The 25,366-nt window shown below is 43.7% G+C and overlaps 1 protein-coding gene across 10 annotated transcripts in view; it reads right to left on the minus strand.

Moving 5' to 3' along the window:
* Window positions 1-25,366, minus strand: part of SRGAP2 (SLIT-ROBO Rho GTPase activating protein 2) — a 255,698-nt gene that overhangs the window by 57,936 nt on the left and 172,396 nt on the right. For 6 of the 10 annotated variants that reach the window (XM_031014224.3, XM_055369868.2, XM_055369886.2 and 3 more), the window contains exons 5-10: window positions 23,145-23,207; window positions 14,312-14,527; window positions 13,543-13,671; window positions 5,577-5,801; window positions 1,867-1,968; window positions 646-843 (exon numbers count right to left, since the gene is read on the minus strand). In XM_031014224.3, the coding sequence (XP_030870084.1) occupies window positions 646-843; window positions 1,867-1,968; window positions 5,577-5,801; window positions 13,543-13,671; window positions 14,312-14,527; window positions 23,145-23,207 (933 nt within the window). The remainder of the gene's footprint in view (window positions 1-645; window positions 844-1,866; window positions 1,969-5,576; window positions 5,802-13,542; window positions 13,672-14,311; window positions 14,528-23,144; window positions 23,208-25,366) is intronic. The other 4 variants (XM_031014226.3, XM_055369873.2, XM_055369898.2 and 1 more) reach the window with 1 other exon arrangement.

Genomic DNA, 25,366 nt, shown 5'->3' on the forward strand with positions numbered 1-25,366 from the left:
AAGACCAGTAGTGACTTCCAAAGGATTGTTAACGATACTTAAAAAAAAAAAAAAGAAAAAGAAGAAAGGGTCCAACTGTCTAAAAGAAGACTAGAGATACATGAATAAGAAAACATGATGTTTTGGAATTATGTGCAAAATAGTAATGCTGCATATTACCCATCCTTTAAGTTTTAGCAATAATTAGAAAAAATAGTTTCCCAACAATAAAAGTTATAAAATAATGTCATCATATCACCTAGAAGAGATTATACATTTTTATAAACAAAATATGTGTTATTATGAATATTTGTATGTACTTTCCAAGAACTAAAAGATGAAGTTCCCCTTTCAGGATCCCCTGTGCCTGAGAAGGAAACTTTCCAGTGAAAGCCTACTAGCTAGTTAAAAATTTCTTAAAAAAGAAAATCTTCTTAGTAGTATACTTGGGAGCATCCTTTCTCTTGGGCGGATCCCTGTTAGACATATACAACTTTTAATGTTTGCACCTTTAAGTGTACGGATGGTCTCTGAGTATGCCCACATTCGTATCTAAGATATTCAACGCCTGTCCTTCAGACACTTAACAAGGACTCTGAGTTCCAAATCTCCCTTGAGTGCTGCAGTGCATGCTGACGCTCTTTAAAAGCCATAGCACTCCCTTACTGTGAAATAAAACTGCTCTGTCTCTTGCTGGTTGGCTCTCCTCTTAGCAATGCTGGGCTTGCTCATGAAGGTTTCGGAGACCGTGGACTTGACGGACTCCATGGAGTTGCTGTATTGGAAGCAGTCAGACACATCAAAGTCCTCGACAGTCACAATGTCCTGGATGGTTTGCAGGGTGGCCTCCATTGTCTTCTTTACCTGCCACGACAAGGGCCAACAGGATGCATGAAGGGTGGGTTGTAAAACAGCAGGTGATGGAGAAGCTTGAAGAGAGTGGGTTGGGGAAGGCCAGAGGATGCCATCAGAGTGTGCAGCTCTGCTTCCCACTGGACAGTGCTAAGTGAGAGGTAAACATCACATGGACTCTGCTACAGCATGCTACTCTCTACAGTGAAAACCTAAAAGCCACTACAACCCTTCATGCTATGTACTTGACCCAGATCTTTTAATGTTTACTTTTAAAATTTAATATTAGCATTATTATATTATATAACAATATTATAATACAAGTTTTAAGGGAAAGAGAATAAAATAAATCTAAACCAACCCCCTCATACAAACAGCTAATTAAAATGTGTGATGGGCCTAGTACTGAAAAGCCCCAGGTTCTGTTTCATGACCTTCAACAAACTGATGAACTTGTTTGCTCATTTGCAAACTAAGTGACCTATCCCTACTTCTTCCTGATCTTCCTGCAGAAAGTAAGACTTACTGAGACACAAGGTAAGAAGCCATCTGAGCTCAACAGAAAGCTGGATCACCTGCCCTTTTGAACCGCTTTTTGAAAGCAAATACACTGAGCCCAGAAGAAACTCACCCTTTCCTAAGAGGATGGAGATGTTTGAAGTGTCAAAGTCAAAGGCCTCTGTTTGTTTGAACATGCTGGAAAAAGCTAGGCATGAGGAGGTGGTTTCAGAGACACAATATTGTTCACACAGCTGCCAAGTGCCATTTTGATTAAATGAGTAGAGGGGAAAAAAAGCATTTCGCAAAAGCTCAAAATAGAGCACAACCTTTGGCAATGCAAGAGCAACTTCCTGGAGTTCAAGGGCAGGATGTAGCAGAGGGGGAAAGTCCAAGCCTACATTTGGCTAGGAAATGTTTGCGGCCGCCCGGACATTCTCTGCATGCTCCTTCCACCTGCTCCCAGATGGGCAGCAGCAAAAGTTTCAACAGGGAAACTAAGAGTGTGGCTTTGAGCCTCCTAAGGAAGAAACTCACCTCTTCGTTTTCAATCTTTAGAGTGGATAAACGAGACTGCAGTTGTTGGCATCTCTGTACCAGCTCACTCTGGACAGGCTGCTGGGCACAGAGCTGGGAAGCCTAACAAAAGAAAGCAACACCAGGTCAGAAAGAGGATACAGTCCCTTTGGCAGTTCCAGAGTTCCCATTACTGACAATGAAACTACCCATATTCAAGGTATAAGGCTCATGGTTTCTATGTTGAAGCAAAACCCAAAGCCAACTTGTGTGAGCCTCTTCCAGGACCAAACTGTACATGAAAGGAATGGGTAGGGGGATCTGTTTGGAGCCCGGCAGGGGTAGGTCTATGTAGGGTCTGCAGCTCCATGGAAGGCTGAGGAGGCTGGAGAAGAGTGCCTCAGGCAGCCCCGGCTCCAGAAACACAATGCTTTGGCACAGTGAAGATTTCCTGCCAAAGGTCCAAGTGGCCACCTCTCTGGCCCCTCCCTCATCCCCCTTCATACACCAGAGTGAAAGCAGGAGAGAAGTGGGTCAGGAGGCTAACTTGCCACTGCTGGCAGCCAGCATGTGTTTACAAATCCAGGCCATGCATGAGAGCTTTGATTCAATGAAAAAGCGTGAAGCCAGGAACAAGTTCGTTGCCTATGCTAGAGGGCCTGAGAGGGTATGGAATCTGAAGGAGCTTGGCATTTTCCAAAGAGCCATCATTTTACCCCAGGCCTTCCCTAGATCTGTAAGAGAGGAGTCTGACCTTCCCGCAAGGATTATTGCCAATTAGCTTTTCCCTGTGTGAAGGAATGGCTGTTCCACTGTCTCCCATTGGAGATGTGGTTATGGGATGAGGTCATCCACAGTCCCCTGGATGACAGATGAGGAGCAGAAGGCTGAGAGAGTTGGGAGGCAGGACCCATGTGGAGACAGCTCCTGTCACCTTGTTACCGTTCGTCCTTTAGCCTCTTGTCTGCAGAGAGACATCTGGATAGAAATGGCCTCTTTCCTCCTCAGCAAAGAGTGGGCACATTCACATGTCCACGGACCATTCCCTTGCTTGAAAAGAAAAAACCTTTCTTCAAATGGAGGGGGCTGGGACTTGACCTTTTCCTCCATTGGCTTTTAAGCTCCCAACTGACTTGACCTCTTCCCCCAGCTGAGAGGCTGGCCTGAGCCAACTCTCAGATCCACAGAGAGCTGACTTCACTCTAACTCTTGGATAAGCAGACACAATGGAGAAAGCTCAGTGGCCAGAACTAGTTAGCGCCAAGAGTGAAATTCTCTGGCTGCCTGATGTCACCAGTCAGGCATCCAGAGTCCCACAGCCTCTGAGGGCACCAAAAATGGAGCCAAGCACCTCCTCCTAGTACATCTGAGAGCACTTGGCATCAATTCATGTGCTGTGCACCCCAGAACACCAGTTAGTGTGGGACCTTGGCCAATTTTAAGGCTTCCGGTCAAAATGCTACCCAATCTTTGGCCCTAGTTCAACGACTTCCAGGCAGCTCCCTCCTGTTGCCTCCATAATCTGCAGACAACCCACACTGATGGGGATAGACTGGCTGCAGAGGCCAAGAATGACCCACCCTCTCATCTCTTTTTATTTTCACTCATATGAAGGCTAGGCTAGAATGTGGAACCTTCACAAGCTCCAGGACTGGTCCTGGCCCCTGCCTGGCTCAGCCACTGATCAGCTATATTACATAAAGGGAGGGCCCTGGCAGAAGAGTGAGCTATTAATTTTTAAAGTAACCCAGACCTAGCAGAGAGGAATCATGGAGGGAAAAACCACCTCCAAGCCTGTTCCTTTAAGAAGTAGCAGAGCTGATGATGATGCATGCTTTGGCAGTGGTCCGCTACCAGGGTGCAAGGTAATACACTTCAGCTGCGCTCTGGAGTACGGAAATAAGGCTCTGACATGGGGAGGAGGGGGCTTGAGCACCCAGCATCTGGATTCCTCCTTTATGGAGACAAGCTGTTTGGCTCAGAAGGCAACTCAGTCACTAACACCAGAAAATGTATCACTCCACTCAGCTGGCCCCCAAGTTCCACTGATCCCTGGGAAGGAACCTCAGTGACAGCTGGAGAAGGTGCTTGGAAGGCCAGTTTGACCAGAAGCCAGGGCAGGTGAGGAATGGGGCTTCCTGAGGCTTGGCGACACCCCTTCCCCCAATTCTAATTGCACATGCTGCCATCTCACTTCTCCATCTGTTCAGACACTGACATTTCCTAAGCCACAGCAATGGAAATGAACTGTAAATGGTTTGATTTTCCCCAAGAAGGAAAGGAAGGAAACCAACTCCACATTTCTATCTCCAGGACAGCGTCTCACTCTCCATAGAGGCCAACTGATGACACCAAATCCTCTGGTTCCACTGCCACAGCTGTCATTCTGGAGTGGGGATTTCTAGAGTCCGGATGCTAATCTTAAGGGAAGCATCATTCCTGAGGAGCACACATGTTGCTGTTTTTTGGTCCCCGGCGTCCACTCCTCCTTTTTTTGGTAGCTTTGGTCTAACTGCCCTCGGCGAGGGGAACCTCCCACTCCACAACTCAGGCCATGTGCTTTGCATGGACCCAGGCATAAGCACTTTACCCAATCAAAACCAATGAGACACACAAACTTTGTGGGGGCTTTGAGGAGGGAGGCAGAGACTCTTTCCACTAGATTTCAACCTACCAGGGAAGGCTGGAAATGCAGTCACCTTGCCTCCATGGGAGAATGGCCTGTCTGAGAATGGAGTTAACACACAGGAAGTAGTGCAGAGACAGCAAAACAGGGTCTTGGTAAAATTCCTCCTCCTAAAGCCAACTATACCCAAAGGTCCATCTTGATCTTTTCTATCGCATAAGCCCTATACAACCTCCTTCTAATTTCACCAATAGAAGAAATGGTGGCTCTTATCCACAGGAATGAGGTTCACTCTGACTCGTACACACAACCACACAAGTGGAACCAAAAGATTCAGAACAATGAAAACCCAGGAGCTTCTCCTGCCTCTCACTTTAGCTTTTTTAGGCCCTTTTTATTCTAGTCACTGGAGGCTAAGAGTCCAAAACAAGGCCCCCATGTTCATGCTCTCCTGTCTGGGCAACCAGCATCAGGCCTTTGGGATAGCATCTTAGCTCCTTTCCTTCCTGCAGGTACCCATTCTTTTTTATTCAATACCCAAACAAAACTATACACTTCATCACAGTCTTCTAACTTCAGGAGAATAAGATTATTCAGAACTCTGCCAAATGCCAAAAGATCACAGCATTCCCTGCCTAGCCCTCACTTCCCCACTAAAGCCTCTAGGATGTGGCCCCACCTCAGCTCTCATTTCTTCTAGCCTCACCACTGGGAGCGCCCCCCTCCCTCACTTTCCTTTCACCATCCTGAACTGTTGGTAGTTTTTAGAATATACCTGCTGTTTTTCACCTTCTTTGATCCTGCTGGGCCCCTTTGGATACCCCTCTCTATGCATAGTTCGAACTCTCCCCAAGCCTTAGCGACCTTATTCCCCTGACTGTAAGCTCCCCGAGGGCTTTAATCCCCCATGTCTGCACCCAAGCCCGAGTGTCTGACAGCAGGCACTCACTAACTGTTTGCTCAATAAGTGGAATGTGCCTCACCCACCTGACAAAAAGCCGGGCCCAGGCCTCTCCCACCCCAGAATAATGTGCCTTCTGTGTAATTAATCTAGACAAGTCCACTCAAGCCCCTTGAGGGTGGGGGTATAGGGAAAGGGCCTCACCATATCCCCCATGTGGGGCTGAAACTCAAACTTCATAGGGGGGCAGAAGACGTTGTTGTACATCTCCATGAGGCGCTGCTTGTCACTGGTGGCATCCAGGTTTTCTACTGCATTCTCGATGGCATCCAGACCCTCATGCTTCGACTGTTCCAGGTTTAACTCAGCAGAGAGGAAGGTGCGTAGAGCCCGGTTCAAACTTGCATGGTAGCCTAAGTCACAACACTGCTGTGGGAAGGAGAAGGCACATGAGCACACCATGGACAGCCCCAAGGCTTGGCAGAAAAGGAAGGTGGTCCAGAGGGCAGATCTGACCACATCAATAGGCTTGGCTGTGCAGTAGAAAGAGGGCTGACATTCCGACTTCCAAGGTCTGGGTGAGAGTTCTCAGTTCTTGACTCCCAATTCAACGGTTACACACACCCTAGAGGGCTGTGAGGTGGTTAGGAGGAAGAAGATTCATAAGGATAAAATGACATTATTTAATTAAGCGCTATTTCATAAACATGAGAAGAACTGAGAGTTAAAGAGAATCCTCTTTCATTTTCAGGTTTATCTGGGGTTGTCATTATAACAAAATTCAACAATAAAAATACAACCTGCCACTCACTGAGGGTTACTGTGGTTAAATCACTATATAGCAACCAAGCCAGGCCATTTCAGGGTTCTGAAAGCAGGAGTATTGCAACAGCAGCTAATGTATGCAAGCTCAACTCTAGATGGGAGGAGAGAATGGGGAGCTGACTCTGTGGGTCATCATCCCTATCAACTCCCAACATCCTAGGACAGGCCTTAGCTGCAGACTAGGGTTTCTGACATGCCTCCTCCTTCCTGGCATCTGACAACAGATGCCCCTGCACTACAGAAATAGCATTTATAAGACTAAAAAGCTCTATGCAAAAGTGTTACTGGAAAAATTCATGCCATGTAAAGGATTCTGAACTTTACAACAAAATGCAAAAAGAAAATGGTATGAAAGAGGCAACTGTATAAAAAAAGCACTGGAGCAGAATCAAGCAACCTTGGAAAAGCCACTCCCCTTCTCTGGACCTGTTTCTTCCATAGTAAAATGAACAGATTTGGCCAGGCTAGTGGCTTTCAAGCAGTAGACCAGAGCCGGCACTGAAGCTGCCCTTGAGAAGTGAGTAAAAGGACAACCCAACTACTAGGACTTGGAGTCTTCTATTCTTCCTTCAACCAAGCCAACTCTGCTCTTTTTTCTATTTAATATTTAGGGATTCTATGTAAGGTTTGGTTTGAAGAAAGAATTCCTCTGTTAGAGAAAAGTCTGAAAATCCTTGGACTAAATGTAATCCCTAAGGCCCTCTTCAGCAATGGCATTCTGTAACTCTGTGATAATATTTCCCATCCCTCCCAAAAGACCCAGAGATCCCAATTCCTTGGCCATCCATCATCCTCTCTATTGCTTAAGCAGCTCTGAGGTCCGGGTCCTGAGAAGAAACCTCAAAGAAGAATCCATGCATAGAGTAAGGCCATCTGCCTGATTGCCATTTCATTGCACAAGCAAGCATCAAATTAACTCTCCCCACAGCCTTTTCCTCTCATCATGATCACATTGGAAGCAGCTACTATTGGTGAAGAAAAGGCATATGATGTGCCTCCTCTTTCCTGGCATCTGACAAGAAGCTCAGTGAGAACATCAGTTGGGTTGGGCTCTGGGTTCAGTGCCAACAGGCCCTGGCAGCTGCCTGGCTGCAGTGGAATAACAGCAGTTACAACTTAACTAGAGGCAGAGGATGGAAAGACATTAAATTCAGTTGGGAGGGAAGAGCAAATGGAAGCTAGACAAAAGTGGCTGATTAGGACGCTGCACGTGCATGGGCTCTCTGGGAGACGCTGCTGGTCTCACCAGGCTGCCCTTGAACCTGTAAACCTTCCTGACTAGCTCTATGTAGACCCTGTTGATAAGCTCTATGCCTATAAGTCTAATGAACAGAAGTAACACGGCCCACAGAGTGTATGAGTGTGGGTGGAGGGGGTGTGGGCAGGGGGTAGAATCTGGGAGAGAAAAGTTACCCTTCAAAAAACTTTTACCTATTTTTGGTAATTTCCCTTTCCTCTCCATTCTTACTACCTCTACCCCTATTCATACCCTCACTGTCTGCTTCACTGTCCTAAACTGTGACTTTAATTATGGCACTTTCCTGTTGAAGAACCTAAAATACCTCTCATTTTTTCCCCCCAAGGTAAAATCCACCTTCCTCAGTTTTGAAATTTAAAAAATGCTTCTATTTCACTAAGTATGCTTACTATACGTCAGTCCATGTGCTAAGTGCTTTATATACATTCTACATTTTAATCCTCATAATAACCCCAATGAGGTTGGTATAATCTTAATTTTCCAGGCTTGAAAGCTGAGGCTCAGTGAAGTTAAATAATTTGAGCAAGGTTCAATAGCCAGAACAAACTGTAATCTGTCTTCAATCTACCCATCCAACATCAACTCCCTTTATTTTCTTCTTCAGATTCATCTGCTCTAATCCAATGAAATACTCTCTGTTTAGGGTAGAGTATTAGTCTTCAAATCAGCTATATGGCCATAAGCAAGCTACTTAATCCTTCTGGGCCTCAAATGAGGATAACACCAGCCACACAGGTTGTTGTAGGCTAACAGGCAACATATTTACAGATATTTGGTACCATGTAGACACTTTAAAAAAATACTAATATAGCTCCAAATCCACTGACCTCTGCCCTTCAGCTCCCAGAATGTCCTTTTCCTTAAATGTTTCCTATGCCTCTCACCTGTTGGAATTGGACCAGATCTTCAAGATCCAAATTAAATTCTTAGCCTCTGGGAAGCCAGCCAACCCTGCAATCCTAGACTCCAGTGACCCTGGCCTCTACTTAGAACCACACTAATCTGCAGCTTTCATATGACAAGGAATACACTTCTTCATTCTATGACTTGCCATGTCATATCACCCCAACCAGACTAGCTTCTCACTCTTCTTTACATCCCTCAGCATTAGGCCTTGCTCACAGCAGGTATTTAATAAATTTCAGTTGACTGATTGATACCACAAATACAGATTCCAGCCTCTCAGGAAATAAAACATTTAGGCTGAATACTGACCTAAGTCAAGTGGGTAGATGGGGCCAGTGAAGCCTTTTGTTTTGCTTACTCTGTGGCCAAAGGGAGGCTGGGAGTTTTCCCAGGCTGGCGCACTGTCTCTGTTTATATAACTATTCTGTAGCTTCTTTGTGCCAATGAGTGAGGGTCTGAGTCACAATGTGCCCCTGGCTCCTCTACACCTCTAGCCAACCAGGCAGATTCGGAAGAGGTTCTCCAGAGTCTTGACTATCTATATACCTGTAGGGGAAACAGCCAGAAACCGAGCCTTTAGCGAAGAAGCAATATCTGGCAAGGTTAGGTAAATGAGATTTGAATATTTCATCCTGTTCCAAGAAGAATCCCAATAAGTACAGGAAGCACATTATTTTGCTCACAGTGGGGACAAAGCAGGCTTTCCATGGCTTCTGATGAGTTCTGTGGCCACGCTGGGCTCCCCTGGCCATTTCTGGGTTATATAAATGTTTGATGAAAAATCTCTCAGGGGAAATCAAATTTTTGTAAGAAGTTAATGACAGCCCATCCAGATGTATGATGACTTGAGTTGATAGCTCATTAACCCTTTCCCAGCTGATATCTTCACCCAGAGACTCCACAAGGCCTGGAAAGGAAAAATGGGTGTTTCACAACACCCACTTCAAGTTCACACAGAAGAGAAAAATAACTGCCCTTAATGACATTTCTTACTGAAACAGCCAAGTTCCCTCATGTCCGACTTGGGTGCACATGGTGTCACAGACCTTCCATACATGTACACGGCACTTACAACACTCCAGCTATGCATGAGGACAATGCCCTGTTCTTCATTCATCCATCTGCTCCTGGGTTGAGAGAGCCAGAAGAATATGGGGGAGGAAAATTACATTCCAGTGAGCCTACCATTCTTAGATGCTATCAAATGAGCTCAGAACGTCTTTTTGGCCTCAAGTCAAGGTTTCCCCAGTGTGGCAGATGCCTCACGTGGATTCCTACAGTCTGAAGTTTAAATCTTGCACTATACTATAAAAAGAAGTCGGAGGCTAGTCCTTGGTCAATGTAATGGCATCAACAAAAATAACTTCTTTTCACTTATCCTCAATGCCTTATGCACACATTTGGCTTCAGAACCACTAGGAAGGAGGCAGAAGGCTGTACATGACACAGATGGCAATGGACTGAAACAGGATTCATCCCATGTCTTAAAGCAAGTAATGAATAATGTTAAGATCAGGATGCCAATATCCCAGGCTTCTCACTTAGTCCTGCTCTAACTGCATCCTTTTGGCCCTTTTTATCTCATAGGTCAGCAAGAAAAAGAAAGACACTACCGATACATGCAAACAACATGGATGAAATTCAAAAACATCATGCTGGCAAAAGATGCCAGACACAAAAAAGGATAATCCCATCTTTGTGAAGTTCTACAATGGGCAAAACTAATTTATGGTGAAAGAAATCAAAACAGTGGTTGCCTTGGGGTGGGGGATTGGCTGGGAAGAGACAAGAGAAACCTTCTGAGGCAATGGAAAGATATCTCTTATCAAAATATTTATTCTATATCTTGACATAGGTTACAAAGATGTACAAATTTGTCAAAACTCTTGAAACTGTAACACTTAAGTTTAGTTACTGTATGTAAATTATACTTCAAAACCATATTGAAAGGTACAAAAAGAAAAACCCATCTTAGCTTAGATGATCATCTTCCTCCTCTTTCTATTCCTTTCTTCCTTCAGTAAACACACTATGTGCTCAGCTATATACTAAGCACTGGAGGCTACTAAGGTAAAGAAAACTCTTGGTTCCTGCTCTCACAGAACTTAACAGATGAGACTGAGATCTTCCTCTGTTCATAGTACAATGGCTCACAAACACTTTTTTGACTCCCAACTCACAATAAGAAACACATCTTCTATTGTCACACACTCCCCCATAGGATGTACAAGTGTGTACATACATATCTAACATAAACGTTTCACATAATCTTACCAATGTGATGTACTCTAATATTTTCTTTCTTATTCTAGTCTCATCTATTCATCTGAAAACACAGGTTAAATCAATAAAAGTGATTTCCTGACTTTCTTAAGGGATCTGACCAATGGTTTGAAAAATGTTGTCTTACAGCCTATGACTACCTCTAGGGTGAGAACTACTATAATCCATTTTTACCCCAATACTGAGCACGTGGCTTCTCCCTAAATAAATATTTACTGAACATTTATAGAGCAGAATAATACAACTTTAAAAAAAATAATGAATGTGTCCATATCCCAGGAAAAACAACAAAAACCCAACCAACCAACAAACTAAAACAAGACACAACCAAAACAGCAGCAAAGAAACGAGGCTGAGGCGGGCGGATCACGAGGTCAGGAGATCGAGACCATCCTGGCTAACACAGTGAAAACCCGTCTCTACTAAAAAAATACAAAAAATTAGCTGGGCGTGGTGGCGGGTGCCTGTAGTCCCAGCTACTCGGGAGGCCGAGGCAGGAGAATGGCGTGAACCTGGGAGGCGGAGCTTGCAGTGAGCCGAGATCGCACCACCGTACTCCAGCCTGGGCGACAGAGAGAGACTCCGTCTCAAAAAAAAAAAAAGAAACATGAGAAACTTTATTACTACCTATGTAGCCTTTTGATCCCAGTGATCTAGACCCACACCCTGCCAAGTACTAAGGCAGCCTCTTTTTCAATGGCATGTCACACCACATCCTGTGAAATTAGGCTCTTAGCAGACTTTTTTTTTAAATGATGAAAATAAGGTACAAAATACCTTGCTTCTTGGACTGATTTTAAAACACTTGGTTATACCTGATGGAGAATCTATGGATTGCAAAGGTTGTGGCTGATACAGCAGTAGCCCCTCCCTTCCCCTGAGATCAGTATTTTGGTGAAAAAGGTAGGGAAGTTGCCTTGAGTACAAAAAAAGAGAAGAGGGCTAACCAATAGTAGAGGTGTGGCAGACAGCACAGTCTGAATTTTTACCAAATGCGAGATAAATAGCAGAAATTGTGCATAAGAAAGAATGGATTCTCTTCCTTATGCTGAGAACAGGCCTCTCTCCCAACAATGAGGAGCTCTTCCCCTGAGGAGGAGAAAGGATCTTGTTTAGGGCTTTGACCTCCATTGAAGGACAGTGTTCAGATTGTCATCAACAAGCAGAGAGAACAAAGAGGTACCAGAACAGGGAGCAAGGCTCTACTAACCCAGTGAGACAATGACACCTAGGGCATTAAGTGGCTGAAATCTACTGAATCAAAAATCCTCGGCTAAAGGGAGACAGGAATCTGTATTTTAGAGAAGTTCCCCAAGCAACTCTTACGTGAGGCCAGATTTTAATACCAGGGAATTAGTCCAGTTCTTCAGTTAGCTAGAGGAGCTTGGGAGTGGGTGAGAAACAAAGCTGGGTTCCAGAACAATTCAGTGACAAGCCTAGATGACCCAGGTGGTGATATAACAGCAAGACTCGGACCCAAATCCCATATGATGTTGTGAGGTGTGGCAGGTTTGCTTGTGGAGAAACCAAGGCAGGAAAGCATGAGTGGTCTGGCCAGAGTTTTGCAAAGCCCAACTGGTGCCAACAAGACCCTGAAACAAATGACAGGCCTCCGAGACGAGATACACTTGAAGCCCCAGAGACTGGGATGCTAAATTGGCTGGCTCCAGATGCCTCACTTTGATGACTGGAAGGAGAGGTGAGAAAGGGTGTAATTACATAGCTTCACTTAGGTGTGGCTCAGGACCTGGGCCAGATTGGAGTCGGTAGGTGAGAGGGCTTATGAGACCCAACTGTAAGGGGAAGCAGCAGGAAAAACAAGGCCAAGAATAACTCACAGGCAAAAAACAAAAAGCTTATCCCTGCGCTTGCCCCTTGCAAAACACATGTGCCTATTAACCGCTTTCCTCAATCCCCTTTGCATCACATATTTCAAAAAATGGGCCAGATGTCAGGGGGAGCTGGATACCTTCCTGACAGGACCCTAATTTGCAGCATAACCTTGGACAAGTGAGTCTCGTAGTCCTCTGGACCTTGAGCTTCCTTATCTAGCAACTGGAGACAGCAATGCTTACCCATAATGGTGATGTGAGAGTCAAATGAGTTAACACCGAGAAACCTTAAATGCTATACAAATATAAGGTATGGCATTGTAACTCTTTAGTTAAGTTCTTGCCACTCACTTCTGTGCAAGAGAAGCTGATGTAATAAAGTATTTCCTAGGTCAGGTGCAGTGGCTCACACCTATAATCCTAGCACTTTGGGAAGTCGAGGCAGGTGGATCACCTGAGGTCAGGTCACCTGAGGTGAGGAGTTCCAGATCAGCTTCACTAACATGGTGAAACCCCATCTCTACTAAAAATACAAAAATTAGCTGGGCATGGTGATGCATGCCTGTAGTCCCAGTTACTGGGGAGGCTGAGGTAGGACAATTGCTTGAACCTGGGAGATGGAGGTTGCAGTGAGCCAAGATTGCACCACTGCACTCCAGCCTGGGGGACAGAGCAAGACTCTATCTCAAAAAAAAAAAAAAGGAAGAAAGTATTTCCTGGCAGATAGACGAGTGTAGTGGTTATGAGCCTGGGTTGAGTCATCAGGCCTAGGTGCAAATTTTGCCTCTGTCATTTGTTAACTGACTCTGACTAAGTCATCTAAACGCTCTGTTAATCTGTAAAAATACAGATAATAATGCCTTCCTCCCAGAATTCCAGTTAGGATTGAATAAGTGTGAAGTGTTTCACTTGGTGCTTGGCAAGCACCCTGATGGATCATGGCTGCTATCTTCCTAATTGTTCTCAAAATGCACCAGATTCCTGAACAATAGTATCGGAGAATGTCTGAGGAGTATTCTGAAACCAGAAAAGAGGTGCCCTCAGGCCCTTGGCTTTAAGCGCTTACATCAATAAGGTCAGATAGGTCATGGATGTAGTACTTGAAGACAGATGCATTGGTTGCCTCCAAAGCCAGCAAGTACTCATTCCGGGCTTTGATGGCCTTCAGCTTATTCTCCGTGTACTTGGCTTGGCGCTGAAAAGGAAACAGAAGTTCACTTTTACCTTTTTTTTTTTAAGGGGGGCTTGTTCTCTAAAAGATAAAAGTACAGTGTATTCAAGAGCTACAATTGTGCTGCTACTCCCTATGCGCATCTGCCTTAAATTGGGTTCTAATTCTGTTTAATGAGATTCAAGGGCACAATGTAGATCAATTCAGGAAAGGTTAATGAGGCTCCCTACTTAAGATGCGTGCCCCACTTTGATTCTATCTTCAAATATCATTCTTCATTCTTGCAATGCCACTCTGAAGGAGGTACCACTACTCTTGCCCCTGAACACCTGATACCTGAAACCAAATCCTGGGTTTACAGTCACCCCCAACCCCTCCAAAGCAACAGGATATTGAGCTCTATTTGGAAAATGGATTGGGAAAGGTGACTACTGTTTCTTGGTTTTCTGCTAGAGGCTAAAAACTTGGATCCCACGTGCCCAGTTCTTCCAATACCTAGTATTCCTGCCAGGGCACAGAGCAAGGCCTCATTTTCAGTCATTAGGCACTAAAAGAACCCAGAGCTTCCTCGTCTGCTCTTCCCAGTGACTATTGGGAAATTCCTATCAGCCATGCCTTACTGAATGTTGCTTCCCAGCATCTACAGCTGTGGGAGCCTACATACCTTCTCCTTCATCTTCTCAATCTTCTTCACTGAGCTCCTCCGGACATGTTTCTCCTCAATGCGAACGTTGGCCGTGGAGTCAGGGGAGCGTGGGGTCTGCCGGTCCTCCTGCTTTACCGATTTACCAATTTGCTTCTCCTCCTGCTTCTCCGCCTCCTTTAGTTTGCTCTGAGCACTGATGCTGTCGGCATTGTACATGTGATATGTCTTCATGACCTGCAAGACATCGCCCACCCCCACCCCCAGAGGTCAAGCCAAGGGGGTCATTTCTCTGCTTTACAGACTAACAGACTCAGCTGGAGCTCTCCCCCATGAAGCAATATCCTCACACCCCTAAGGGAAAAATCCAGAAGTGTTTGGTTCAACAAACACAGATTAAAGACCACTCCAAAGCACAGGAAAGCAATATGTGAACTGAGCCAACATTTCCTCTTATTGAAATAACTTAATGTCTATCCATCATGTATTATTTACTTCTATTCATTATCATTTGTAATCATTTCTCTTTAATATTGGCCAGGTGATTTCTATCACTTAGTCACCTCATAATACTGAGTAGATGGGAAACAACACCACCACTCTCAGGCCCCAAGGGCAAAGCCTTTCTGGGCTGGTCAGGAACCCCGAAGACGGCAGTGCAGCCTATGGAGTAGCCTATGCTTTCTGTTACCTTTCAGATATAAAATAGGGAAGAGGAAAAGCTTCCAAAAGCTCCTTCGACTGGCCTGGCATTCTGGGGATCTGTCCGTTCTGCTTTATCCAGATCAAACACCCTCTCACAGCAACTAAAGCAGCAGCAGCAATTGCAATGCCAGTTATCATTTACTGAGCACTTAGTATATTCCTGGCTTTATGCCAAGTACCACACAACACATTTTCTCATTTCATCCTTAGGGCAATTCCACAATCTAGACAACAACCCTATGAAGACTGTAAGCCTTCAAAACAATTCAGGTAAGAGTCTGGGAAGGAATAAAATCCATATCAAGTATAACTGGAATTGCCACAGGAGGGAAGTAGTATAAAAGGTGAAGGATGATTTTCCATCAAAGCAACCATCTAGGAGTCCAATCCTTTCTCTTTACAGGGAAGCCAGGAAGCCTAGAACTCAAGCTTGTTTCCAATCCTACTAAACATACTACTTCCAGCCACCTAGTGCCTGCTCTACTCTGTGGGAACTTTCTGTTTCCACACAGGGAGTTCACGAGTGCTGAAAGTGTGATGCCATAAGATTTCTTTGAGAGGGAGAATTAGAGAATAGAAGTTGGGTAGATGTGTGTGTGTGTGCGCGCATGTGTGTGTGTAACACAGGAGTGCAAAGGTACAATATTATTATTAATATCTACCACTTAATAAACATTGTGTACCACGGGCTTTATGTACATTACCTCATTTAATTCTTACAATAACTCTGTGAAAGACACTGTTATTATTTCTATTTCTAAAGATAAGGAAATAAGGCTCAGAGAGATTAACTATCATACCCAAGGTCATACAGTGAGTAAATGGTGGAATCAGGATTCAAACCCAGGTCTGTCAGACTCCAAAGACCACATTCTTAGCCATTAAGCAACACTGACTCTCCTCTGGATAGGACTGGAGCTGAACTGGTTGGGAGGAAAGGTTAAGTATGGTCAAGATATTCCTGAAAAGAGAAACTGGTTCCATGTATGAACCTCAGTTAGAGAAGTGTCTCAACCTGGGGCTATTTTGGCCCCCAGGGGAAATGTGGCAGTGTCTGGAAATATTTTTGATTGTCACAACTTGGGGATTGCTACTGGCATCTAGTAGTTAGAGGTCAGGGATGCTGCTGAACATCCCATGCACAGGACAGCCCCCCACAACAACTAATTATCTGGCCCAAATGTCAACGGTGCTGACGTTGAGAAAATCTAGCTTAGAAAGACTTTGTGGGTAAACTAATCTAGCCCCTACGATCAGCTAGAGGCAGACGAAGGAATAAAGAATACTGGGACACTGACAAAATCAAAGTACATTAGAGTCTAAATTATGTCTCATTTTGAATGCAGAATGTTTTAAATCAGTTTCACCTTATTCTGAACCTAACACTACTTCCCGTAAATTTTACCAGGATAATACTCTTCATATTTTCTATACAGAAGAAAAAATACTTAACAACTAATGGCATTTAAAAGCCTTTCTAAGTAATTCAAACAGACCCCCAGCTTTCCAGGTTAACTAAGAAGTGGAAAAGAGGCATCTGTTATCTCAGCTGAAGAAGTGTAGATAGGAGGCTCCTTTTTTTTTTCTCTTTTTTCACCTGAATCTGACCATGGGATTCAAAAGCTTAGTGAGAAGTTACAAAAGTGAGTGCTTTTTTTCTTTTTTAAAGTGATTTCCTATTTCATGAAGGTGCATGATAAAGAGAAAACGTTATGAATAAACATGAGATAAAAAAGAGGTCAAAGAATAGTGCTACCAAGTCAACAAATGAAGTAACAAAAATCAACAATTTACAATGTTACTTTCCTCTAAAAAACTTAAAGAACTTTCTTGTTAAAAGAGAGTAAAATGCTACTTTGCCTAAGAAACTATACATTCTTCAGGCTAAGCTCTATTTCTTTTGTGTTTTCTTCTCACAGTGGAGAAATATGTCATATACGCAATGGTAGTTTTACAAAGTGGTTGCCCAGATGACTGAATGACACTGAATCTCTCTTCTGGGTAAATACTGGAGAAGCTTTATTAGTGCCTTCCAGCTCAAGAGAAAACTGAGGTACCTAGAAGCTGAAGCTTAAATAAGTGATGCCAAAACAACTGAAAAAATAGGAAAGTCAAGACAGGACTTAGAAATGTATATAGATATAGATATACATGTTAAATATATATTTATAGATATATATTTATAGTCAAGATAGGACTTAGAGAAAGCCAAGATAGGACTTAGATATATATATCTATGTACATATACATATGTAAATATATGTATATCTATATATCTATGTCTTAGACATATAACTACACATATATGTATATATAGATATGTATACATAAAGATATACATATACATACTTCTATCTATATATAGATAGGCAAATGCAAACTATGGGGAAAAACTGAAAAGTCTAAATTCTCAGTTCTGCAAAGAACATTCCACTTTACTTTGAAAAACTAAACAGTTAAGTCACATATTTAGCTCTGCTCCCTCTGACAGCCACACTAAAATAATAGGAAAAAAAAGGTTCTAAAATGATTATCATTTAGGTATAAACTGAGAAAAACAAAAAGAATGGAAGCTGAAGCCAAAAAGCAGGTAGGCAAGCAGTAACTCATCTACTTGAGTCCTAAACCAAAACTAGAGTGAGCCAGGAAGCAGCCAGATTTATATCACAGAAGCCCGAAGAGAAATAAGTAGCAGTGGGATGAAGGTAGAGCTAAACACAAAATAAGCTATTGAAAGTCTGAGAACAGGCCGGGCGTGGTGGCTCATGCCTGTAATCCCAGCACTTTGGGAGGCCCAGGCGGGCGGATCACGAGGTCAGGAGATTGAGACCATCCTGGCTAACACGATGAAACCCCGTCTCTACTAAAAATACAAAAATAAATTAGTTGGGCGTGGTGGCGGGTGCCTGTAGTTCCAGCTCCTCGGGAGGCTGAGGCAGGAGAATGGCATGAACCTGGGAGGCGGAGCTTGCAGTGAGCCGAGATCGCGCCACTGCACTCCAGCCTAGGCAACAGAGTGAGACTCCGTCTCAAAAAAATAAAAAAAAAGGAAGTCTGAGAACAGTGAGGCCCCAAGATCCCCTCTCCCATTGTAGTGGAAGACTAGATGAGAGGTTTATTCTGTTAGAGAGGGTCCATGGACTAGGGGATACAAGGTTCAGCTGAGGATAGGGGTATACTGAACTTCAACAGGAGGATTAGCTGAAGTCTATGTTAAATTTTGAGATGGTCCAGGCCTCTTCACAACTCAGCTCCCAGACATGAGTGGGAGATCAAAAGTGTGATCTCTCGGCAATCTGACGATCCAAGATAAGAGACCTAGAAATACTAAAGTTGGCAATCTGACCATCCAAGATAAGAGACCTAGAAATACTAAAGTTGGGGCTTCCACAAGGACACAGCCCAGTTAGAACACCCTACTGTGAAGGCCACAGCTGACATAGAATCTTTTAGTGCCTCACTTTAAAATGTGAATAGGCAGCTAAGAATGGCCGGGCATTTAAAGCAAATGTCTAATATGAAAGACCAAGACCAAAACTAGCAATTTAGAAGAAATATTATACAACGAGAAGAAAAGTTTGAAAACAATATATCCATAATAGCCCTGGAGAGATAAATGAGAAATAAAACGATACTGCATCATGAAACAAAAGTTGGATGCAACAAAAAAGGGAACACGTAGAGAACAAGAAAAGAGTTCTTGGCAATAAAGATTCAATTCAAGTATCTCTTCAAGGAGCCTGACTTCATCCCTGTCCTCTGTGCAGACATGTAAATGAGTTCTTGTCACTTCATTTTTCACTTGATGCTTTACTTTTCTGTCTCTCCCTATTAAAACTAAACGTCTTGAGGTCAGAAACATCTCTTATTTGTTCTTGTCTCCCTAGTGCCTAGTGCCAGAGTCAAATAGGCAAGCAGAGTTGAGGGATTATTAAGTGCCATTGTTTCAAGGGAACAGGTGCTAAATACCAGTCTGAAGTAGCTCTGCCAGCACACAGCCGCTGCTCCAAGCCCAGGGGATGTAAATTTAGGGGGAGTACAGAAGCATAAGGCCTCTGGAATAACAACAGCCCCAAAGTGTCCCAAAGCCTCTTTTTTCTCAATTCTAGAGCTTCCTTGACTCTTCATACTCAGCCAATCCACACTGGCTTCAGTGCCTCCATGTACACTCCTTCCTGTGGGGGTTTGCTGGGTTTTTCCAGACACGACCTCTGAGTACAACTGAGGCAAAGAATCCCAGAGTTCTTTGGGAAGCAGTGTGTTCTGACTTCAAAGGCATTCCCGGTGCATCAGTCAGAAAATGAAAACCACTTATGCCATGGCTCACATACAAGCCAGCTCATTATGGGGGGAAAACACGTGGAGAAGAATGCTCGCTAGGATTGCTCTCTGAATAGCAGCTGTGGGAAGCAGGCCCCGGCACAGAATGCCAAGTCAGGGAAATCAAAGGCCCTTCAGGCAGAAAAGAGGAAGGTGCAGAGGGGCAGCTGGCCACTTATGGCGGCATTCTGGGCCCGGTGCCCAAAGGCATCTTTATTTGGGAACACCTGGGTCCTGCTCCTTGGATCATCAAGGTTCAAAGGTACTAAAATTACCAACCCTTGGATAACTAGTCCCCTAAAAAAAGGTATTCATGGGCATTAGGAGCAGATGTGAAGGGCATGAAAAAACTGGGTGGGTTTCTTATATCCTTGGTTTCCTTTTTCCAGTGACCCCAAATAACTTCTATTGCCTACAACGTCATTGAAATGAGAGGCCCTTCCCTGCCTTCCTGACAAGCAAATAATGGGAAAGCTCCTTCTAAGAAACTCTCCCTTGTTCTCTTCTCGACTCCTCAAAGGTGTGCATACAGCAAGCAGCTTCCCAAAGCTAGCATGTAACAGTCCCAGCTTCCCACCTGATAAAACCACTCTCCCATGCAAGGTGACCAATTAACCCTTTTTAACCTAGAACTTTTCCAGTTTCAGCACTGACAATTTCATGTCCCAGGAAACTCTTCAGTACTAGGCAAAGAGGGACAGTTAGTCACTGTAATCCCATGGTGCCTTATTCAGACCAGTCCTAAACCTATCTTAATCTCCAGAAGAAATAATTCTATTCTCTGAAGTGCTATTTTTTTTTTTTTTTTGAGACAGAGTCTTGCTCTGTCCCCCAGGCTGGAGTGCAGTGGCATGATCTTGGCTCACTGCAAGCTCTGCCTTCTGGGTTCATGCCATTCTCCTGCCTCAGCCTCCTGAGTAGCTGGGACTATAGGCGCCCACCACCATGCCCGGCTAGTTTTTAATATATTTTTAGTAGAGACGGGTTTTCACCATGTTAGCCAGGATGGTCTCGATCTCCTGACCTCATGATCCGCCCACCTCAGCCTCCCAAAGTGCTGGGATTATGGGCATGAGCCACTGTGCCCAGCTATTCTCTGAACTTTCTCTTTTTTTCCTTTTCCTTTTTTTTTTTTTTTTGAGACAGAGTCTCGCTCTGTTGCCCAGGCTGGAGTGCAGTGGCACGATCTTGGCTCACTGCAAGCTCTGCCTCCCAGGTTCACGCCATTCTCCTGCCTCAGCCTCCCCAGTAGCTGGGACTACAGGCACCCGCCACCATGCCCAGCTAATTTTTTTTGTATTTTTAGTAGAGACAGGGTTTCACCGTGTTAGCCAGGATGGTCTCGATCTCCTGACCTCGTGATCTGCCTGCCTCAGCCTCCCAAAGTGCTGGGATTACAGGCATGAGCCTGGCTCACTGAACTTTCTAATGGCCTACAGACTCTGGAAACCTATTTGATCCTTAGCTATAGCCTAATATTTCAGGAAGTATAACTCACCCAACTACTCCACCCCCTAGGATATAGAAATACCAGTGCATGGAGTGTATGCAGACACCAAGGTCATAGAGGTTTGGGGTATCCCTCAAGCTCATACAGCTAGTAGTCAAGACAGGGTAGAATCTAGGCTGCTTAATTCAGGAGACTCTAGTCACTAGACCAGCATTTCTCAATCTTGGTATATTGACACTGTGGGTCAGATAATTCTTTGTTGTGGGGGCTGCCCTGTGCACTGTAGGATTTTAGCAGCATCCCTGGCCTCTAGATCATCAGATGTCAGTAGCACCTTCTACTCCTCCAGTTGTGACAATCAAAAATGTCTTCAGACATTGCCAAATGTCCTCTCGGGGTAAAACTCCCTCTGCTTAAAACTCCATTTGGACCAGAATGTTTTGACTTCTCTGAAACTTCCTAGTGCCTCTACTCTTTTTTCCCTCTTTCCATTGCCTACTAGAGGAAAACATCACATTTTACTTTTGGCCTTTAACAGATTATGAAGGTGTATTCCAGCTCACCTTATGGCAGGGGATACCACACTCAGGCAATTCTCAGTTTGAACATCAATGGGAAGATGTTATGCTCTATGTTGACCATGGCCTCACTATGGCCAGTAAACTAGTTGGCCAATATTGGGCTGTCTTAAGTCTGCAGTCAGAGGTAGCAGCTCAGCCCTCTGCAGACCAGAGAAATAAGTTCCAAGGTTTTCTTCCTCACTCGAACACAGCTTATGCCCTTTCACTTATTTTTTTTTTTTAAAGCACAGCATATGAAGAGACATAGGACCCTGGGTAAAAGCTAACAGATCCTTAGACAGTAGTCTTCTTCTGCTGCCTTGAGTCCCACTGAAGAAGTGGCAAGGTTTGTTGGTTATCCAAACTACTCCTCCCCAGAAACAGCTGCAAATAGTAGAGGGTCAAGATGCTTACAGGAAAATAAAAGAATTTGTACAATGACTACATGTGTCATTTTCTATCTTAGGGAATTCTCTGCTAGGAGAAAGGAGTAATAGCTCTTCTTGGTGCTTAGAAATTGATCTAAAAGAGCAGAAGTAAAGCATTAAAAAGACAAGGTTCAGGAAACCCATCCAGTCTGAAAATGGCTCACATCGATGTGTTTCTATTTTAAAAAACTCTTAACTTCATTTGAGAGAAATGAAAACTTGGGAGTTGAACGGAAGATACCATCTATCTATGCTTGGCTTCAGAGCAGAAGTGTCACAGAGTAGAAATTCAAAACAAACTGAACATCGCTGGAGATAAGTCAGATGACTACTCTACCCTATTTACTTGCTTAACAGTTGCCATGACAAAATGGCCACACCTAGGCTTCTGGATCAGCAACATCTGATCCCAAATGCCTGTCATGCATGTCACCACTGCCTGTTCTGTGAATTAAAAAGAAAAAAAAGGAAGAAAAGAAAAAATGCAGCAAATAAGCAAGTAAACATCAGAAATCAGTATCACCTTCAAACAGGATGGAGAAACCCTGGAGAATGACACAGTAGGCTGGCACATCCAAGCTGGAGAAGGGGCCCCTGAAAGGCATTAGCTGTACAACTTAAGTATTCCCTGTATAACAACAGGAATTTCCTTGGTGTGTATGTGTGTGAGTGTGTGTTTGTTTTCATTATAATTAGAAAAACATGGCTGGGGAACAACCACCACCACCACCTCTCTGCGCATGAATTAACACGCACCAGCCACAGGCATCATGTGCCTGAAGCGCCAGTCATCTCAGAACAGATTGTGTTCTCTTCTCCAAGCCCGCAGCCTGCCTCGTCACTGAGGTTTGGCTTTATAAAACTCCAGGACGCCAGTGCAAAGCTCTCTCTGCTCAAACTGGTCCCTCTTACTGGGGGCATTTAGGACTCTGTGCTGCCCTCTAGAGCATTTGTTCTAGTTTCAAAGCCATACATCAATCCAAGATCTGATGAAAAACCTAGAACAATAAAGCCTTTCCGACAGGCACATATTAATAGTGCAATGCAGGCTACATTCCTTGCCATTAGTTCAGGGTCCCTTGTTTGCTGCTAACGGGGTCCATTGTGCCAATGACCTAGACTTTGGCTGGTCTCTAGTAATTATGCCCCAAATAAAGCCAGGGTGAGCTTGCATAGCTGAGGAGAAAACTTATTTTGAGGAAGTATTTTTTGACTCATTCCGTTTTGAAAAGACGAGTGTGAAAAAAGAGATGGGTGGGGTCACCCCCAGTGGGGACCATGCACTTGTCCTCAACCTCAGTTCAGTTCTGTTGCTGACGTACTACGGCTGCAAGCTGCCAAATGCTGCTTCCCTCTGCTTGTTAAAGAGCCAAGCAACCCATCTGATTTACCGAGTAGAGCTCGTTCAGGACCTTCATCAAATCATCTTGGAGCTGCTGGCCGACTTCTTTACTCTGCAAGGAAAGAGGAATGAAGGTTAATTGGGAAACAGAAGAGAGAGGAGGGAGCAACGAAGGCAAAAGCCACACTGGCTCTACAAATAACCCAGACTCAATTAAGGCCCATTATTTAACCCAGCAAATCAGATAACCACTCCAATCAGACCCAATTATGGTCAGATTACTCAAAGAGTTTTAATAAAATGAAATGTGCCCTTTCTATAGCCTAGCAAAGGCAACTGCGTGGAGGTAAAAAGGGTGGTAGCCTTTGGTTTTTCTATTGGTCCCCAAAGAGCAGGCCTGAAAGCCACATCCTACCTAGCAACTGTTGTTAGGTGGAACACGGTTTCTCAGATACTTGCAGTCAAGCATTCCAGAAGATTTCAAAGGAAAGTAAGATGTGTAATGGGATGAAATAGGAAAAAGTATATAAACATCCAGGGACTTCAAAGTCCCTAACTAAATAGAAAACTCCAAGCAGGATGGAACTATATTTCTTACTTGCTTTATTTCTACCCAAAACTCACAAGGCAGCGGCATCTCAATATTGACTGCCTGCAAGATTAGCTGTTACTAGATGCTGAAAATATATGTTAAGGGGTCTCCAACTAGTTAATCTTGAGAAGTGATGGCTCCTGGGTTCTTTGCTGCTGCCACCCAGGGCTGACATCTAACTACATAGAGCAGTAGAAATAAAGAATGAGGGCTGGGCACGGTGGCTCACACCTGTAATCCCAGCACTTTGAGAGGCCGAGGTGGGTGGATCAGCTGAGGTCGGGAATTCAAGACCAGCATGGCCAACATAGTGAAACCCCGTCTCTACTAAAAATACAAAAATTAGCCAGGCCTGATGGCACACGCCTGTAGTCCCAGCTACTCAGGAGGCTGAGGCAGGAGAATCGCTTGAACCCAGAAGGTGGAGGTTGCAAGGAGCCGAGATTGCACCATTGCACTCCAGCCTGGGTGACAAGAGTGAGACTCTGTCTCAAAAAAAAAAAAAAAAAGAAAAGAAAAGAAAGGAGGAAGCAGGAAGGAAATTGTCACACCTTCTATACTAAGTGTTATATGCCAAACCTAAGAGAGCTAAAACTGATTGGCAGCATGGGTCATTGAGAGGGAAAGCCCTTGTTTTATCTTTTGCCAGCTCCTTCTAGATCTTTCCTACCAGAAATTCGGGTATCAAAATGCCATCCTAACAGAAGTTATAATACTGTTTCCCATCCCTCCCACCATAGCTGCTAGCTCCCAGGCAAAAAAAGGAAGGACTTTCATGTCAGATACACGATCATTTAAGATCTTGCTTTTTTTCAAGGTACATACATCTCTACTTAAAAAATACTTTTTTTTCTGATTACAAAAGTAATGTATGTTTATTATAATAAGGAAACTAGAAAACCTCAAAAAAGAAAACAAAAGTAACTCTTAAATTCCTACCACTAAGAAATCACCACTCTAAGTGTTGTTATGTATTTTTCTAATCTTTTCTATTTTTACAAAATTGGGATTGCATTATAAATCCTGTTTTGTAACTTATTCACTTAAACATATGTTGTAAACATTTCCACATGTATTATTCTTCTATAGCATTATAATACGTTCTATTGATGTAGCTCCCATTCTTGGACATTTACTTCGCTTCTAAATTTTTGTGATAAAAAATGCTATATCACATTACTTTGTATATGATCTAATGCACACACCTTTCATTATTTTCTCCTAGAAATAACATTGCTGGGTCAAAGACTACCATTTATACCACTAAAATGCCTTTGAGAAAAACGGTACCAATTTAAAATACCACCAATAGCATATATGAATGTTTTTCACATTTTTTTGTCTTGACAATTTGATGTGGTATCCTATTGTAATTTGCAATCCTTTGATTCTAATGAGCCTGAGCATTTTTAAAAATGTTTATCAGTCATTTTCATTTTTCTTTTATAATCTGCCATTTTCTTATTAAGGTGTTGTCTGCCCATTTTTCTATTAAGGTATTCATTATGGAATATAACCTATGTGTGGCCTCTGTCATGAATAAGCATGAATTTTTATGTCTGATAGTGGGGAAAGGGGTGGAAGGAGCCCTAAATTAGCAATCACAAGATTCTCTTTCTATTCCTGGCTCCTGCATTACCAAAGAGGTAACTCTGGACAACCTGGTTAACCTCTCTGGC

The sequence above is a fragment of the Gorilla gorilla genome, chromosome 1 (assembly GCF_029281585.2).
Source record: "Gorilla gorilla gorilla isolate KB3781 chromosome 1, NHGRI_mGorGor1-v2.1_pri, whole genome shotgun sequence".
NCBI classification, from domain to species: Eukaryota; Metazoa; Chordata; class Mammalia; order Primates; family Hominidae; genus Gorilla; species Gorilla gorilla.